The sequence below is a fragment of the Cherax quadricarinatus genome, chromosome 1 (genome assembly GCF_038502225.1).
Source record: "Cherax quadricarinatus isolate ZL_2023a chromosome 1, ASM3850222v1, whole genome shotgun sequence".
Taxonomy (NCBI): domain Eukaryota; kingdom Metazoa; phylum Arthropoda; class Malacostraca; order Decapoda; family Parastacidae; genus Cherax; species Cherax quadricarinatus.
Window position 1 is genome coordinate 4,086,211 of NC_091292.1, and position 4,793 is coordinate 4,091,003.

General features: G+C 35.3%; 1 protein-coding gene across 1 annotated transcript in view; it reads right to left on the reverse strand.

The window, feature by feature from the left end:
- Window positions 1-2,702, reverse strand: part of LOC128686418 (G2/mitotic-specific cyclin-A) — a gene marked incomplete at its 3' end in the record, with an annotated part of 21,464 nt that extends 18,762 nt beyond the window's left edge. Inside the window, 1 exon segment of the mRNA XM_070086019.1 lies at window positions 2,320-2,702. Coding sequence (XP_069942120.1) covers window positions 2,320-2,490 — 171 coding nt within the window.
- Between the last annotated feature and the right edge of the window lie 2,091 nt (window positions 2,703-4,793).

Below are 4,793 nucleotides of genomic sequence, written 5' to 3' on the forward strand. Positions count from 1 at the left end.
TTTGTAAAACACTAGAGATTAACCCAGATTAGGCATTATCTAGGTTAGGGTTGGTTATAAGATTTTTTGTCACATCGGTCCATTGCAACTGCTTGCTACACGACATCCCCCCCCCCCACTTAATATTCGAGAATTTACATAAAAAGCAGTCCCTAAAATGGCTATTAGTCCAGAATGGCTATAAATACTTTGGAGCCCCTCAAGGAAGGTTCCTTGACGCTGGTGAGGGGCTCTTGATCTACGGAATTGGATCTGTGCTCCAGTTCCCCGAACAGAGCCTGAATACCTTCCACATCCCCCCCCCCCAAAGGTCCTGTATAATTCTACGGGTGTAGCGCTTCTCCCTCGATTATAATACTCTGGAGAAAATTTTAAGTAAAGACGTCAAATTAAGACATTTACTGTAGGTACGTTTCACACCAGCAGCTGTGCCATTTGCCTAAATTTTGTTTAGCCAATACAAACAAGATAATGCATGAGGAGAGGCATTCTTAGGAGCAGGAGTGCAGAAGCTTTACAGGTAGTAGTAATCTGTAAAATCATTTAAAGGTGAAAAAAATAAAGATTTAGATAACCTCTTCTGCTAGGCCATTTAAGACACTAAGCCTGAACAGAAAATGGTATCTAAATGACAAGCTGAACAGTTTAAGTGCCAAAAAAAAAAAAAAAAACGAAGTTAGACTACAGACTGGTAAATGAACACGTGCAACTCAAGACACTAATTATTGGTAAAATTAAGAGGTCTGGGAGATATTGCATCAACCTTCCTTTTCCAGCTTATCAAACCAACACCGACTTACTGGTTTCAGGATCGACTTACCATAGGGTTCGAACCACCATTGTTCTGGGAATCATTTAAAAGTACTGTATACGTTATGCTATGCATTGCTGTATATATAAAACAGATTCAAACCTATTTACATGTGTATATACACAGGACATTCTCCGTGGGCAGAGACTTGCTCTCCCATGGATAGAAATATGCAGTTTTACATTAACTAATTAGCAACATCAAGCTATCCTTTCCACGAAAAAGGTTGCGATTTTTATTATAACTAATCAATAAACCCATAAGGGTCATAAAGCAACTTTTATAATAGGCAAAATAAGATTATGCATTTTTATTTAAGTTTTTCCAATGGAAACCTATTTTTGAACAAGCAGAAAAGCAACTTTGCTAAGTAAATTTAATAACCCAATCAATCCTAACCTAACCTAGACCGGCCAGGGAAGTCTTAGATTATAATCAACAAAAGGTCTTTTTCCATGGACACTAAATACAAATCTCCATTGCACAATGCACCAAATACTGGAGAATTTAAAAAAAAAAAAAAAAAAAATGGGGGGGGGGGGGGGCAAGGGATTAAGTAAATATACAAAAGATGCTTACATAGTATTAGATACTCTTGTACAACGAGGCATGGTTGACAAATTTCTAAATGTGGACACCTTCTAATAGAGGTGCAAGACCCCAATGGTAACCAAGTCACTAACTTGGTTATCATATGTAATTTACACTAAGACAATGGTACTTATGTGTACGTGTGCCAAACTTTACGCAAGTGAACTGATACTCCTGTCATTACTTGTCGGGTGGAAACAGTGACAGGCCTGCCTAGCGTGAACCATTTAATATGCATGGAAGGCCCTAAACCCTCGTCATGCGCCAACAGGCCTACTGCAGTCATTTTATTCAAGGGTAAGCGCTAAACCTGCACGAGCCACACGGCCTGAGGAATGGAAGGCATTCTGGTTGGAGTCATGAAAGGGGAGTATGGTAGGCCTACTGCAGTGCTCCTTATATTTAGCCTCTTGCAATAGATTACTAGTAATGAAGGTGTAATATTTTGATATCCAGTCCACTATGTTGAAGGGCTTAATGCAAAAAGGAACTGGTCTTTTTCTCCCTTTCCTTGGATCGAACCTGATGGTCTTCCATTCTCCAGGCGCTGTATGAGCCTTTGCTGTATAGCCCTTGTGGCTTAGCGCTTCTCTTTGATTATAATAATAATGTATGAGCCTTTAATATTACTCAACCCTCTCCTAGTCAGAATTAGTTTTAACTAATGAAAATATACCGACAAAATTGCAAAGTAAAAATCCAGACAAGTTTAAAAGTCAAGAGGCTTTAAGTTGCAAGAATTTGAATGAACCGTTGCATATCTATCGTGAGTCAATTTTATGCAACATTTACCACCGATGGAGTGCATGGAGCACAAAAAACCTCAGGAACCTCTGCAGCAACACCTACAATACACTGAAAACACACATGAACCATTAAGACATGTAAACAAAGATGTGAGATAAGAGAATGTTCACCTGTTTTGCTGCTCTGGTTGGCTGTTTGCGCAAATTTGGATTGATGGCTCCAAGCACTGGTCTTCTGGCCGCTTGTGCATAGCTGCTACTTCTAGTTTCTGCCTCTGCTTTCACTCTTCGTTGGGCCGGTATTCTGTTCTCCTGGTCTTCGTATATTTGCGTTGAAGACATATTTATACGAAATTTTTGTAGGTTTACGTTCACAGGAGAGTATACACTTCCAGGACAAGCGAATAGACTAAAGTGCTAGCTAAGAAAATGGCCCAACGAAGCCAGACTGCACTAGGAGAGGCACATGAGTGTTTAATACAAGTGAGGGTCTGTTAAACAGACTTTGCAGGAGACGAGTGAGGAACAGACTCAGCTGACCACCAACTCCGCGGCGCCAGTTTGAAGCAACCAATCACAGTCTGCCTACTTCCTGACGTCATAAAAGCTACCTAATCATAGCCTGTCTAACTTGTGACGTCACGAAAACTAACCAATAATATCACGCCTCGTGAATGACGTCACTGCGCACGCATGCCTGACGAGCTCCACTGCCAAACGACGCCCCATCAATATTTAATTGTTGAATGCTTCTGCTTTTCCCATGATTCAATATTACATTGCAGAGAGGTAAAATAATATACGATGTATGTATATGTGAGTTATTATCTAGTAAGGAGCCACTTGAAGGATGGTGTGCGTAAAATCCTGGTGAATCCCTGAAGGGCGACTCAGCTTGTGGACATTTAAACTGAGCACAAATATGAAAGACTGAATACATGTGCTCTGTTACAAAGATATTTACAACAAACACAGTCTGCTAAACTACCATACCAGACTTTTTATTTGGCCAAGGTTGCAGGTTAACTTAGATGAGAGGAAGGCTATATATTATAAGCAACATATATAATCATTATTTAAGAGATAATAACGCCTACAGCATCACACAATATCAATGAACTTTTCACACACACTCTTGCTACTGTTTATATTTAAAATATCTGCACACCATTCATATACTTATATATCACACATGAATTACTATATAACATTAATATTAACTGGAATTTTGAGTATTCACAGTTCTCAAAAATTGTCTTAATAACATCAAACACATTTAGTAAATTTATTATTCAATGTGCACAATTATTATGTTTTACCCACACATAAATGCTATTTTTTTTTCAAAATAAAAATAAAATCCTCAGTTATGGCCACATTTCATATACATAAAAGTTAATATCTTCATCCTTAAAGTAATAATTAAATTTATAAGTACCAAGAAAAGCTATAATATTTGCATATACCATTAGTCACACTAACGAAACTATAATAATAACAATATATACTATATATATATACATATATATATATATATATATATATATATATATATATATATATATATATATATATATATATATATATATATATGTATATATATATATATATATATATATATATGTATATATATATATATATATATATATATATATATATATATATATATATATATATATATATATATATATATATATATATATTACCTTTTGTAGATATAAATTCAAATTTAAAGTGTGAGAGTATCCCTGTGTAGGATACCAGTTGCTCTATTATCAACATTATCGCTGCTGCGCTATGTATCCCCTAACATATATATCTAACCATTCTCTCTCATATGCTATATATATATATATATATATATATATATATATATATATATATATATATATATATATATTGGCAGTTTGGAGGGATATGTTGTGTATCTCTATACATATATGCTTCTAAACTGTTGTATTCTGAGCACCTCTGCAAAAGCAGTGATAATGTGTGAGTGTGGTGAAAGTGTTGAATGATGATGAAAGTATTTTCTTTTTGGGGATTTTCTTTCTTTTTTTTTGGGTCACCCTGCCTCGGTGGGAGACGACCGACTTGTTGAAAAAAAAAAAAAAAAAAAATATATATATATATATATATATATATATATATATATATATATATATATATATATATATATATATATATATATATATATATATATATATATATATATATATATATATATATTGTTTTACGGTGATTACTTTCAAATTTGTTATGTTTTTCCACAGTAGTTCCATCAGTTATTCTTTATGTCTTGAAATAGTTTTAAGTCATGTGTAGTGACTGTATGTTATCCTAATATATAGTGGTACACGACCTGTGTATGTTAGGTAAGACACATATGCAACAGTTAGACAACTTTATTCCGAAACGTTTCGCCTACACAGTAGGCTTCTTCAGTCGAATACAGAAAGTAGGCAGGAACAGTAGAGATGTGAAGACGATGTAATCAGTCCATCACCCTTAAAGTCGTAGAATTTGAGGTTGTCAGTCCCTCGGCCTGGTGATGGACTGATTACATCGTCTTCACATCTCTACTGTTCCTGCCTACTTTCTGTATTCGACTGAAGAAGCCTACTGTGTAGGCGAAATGCATATGT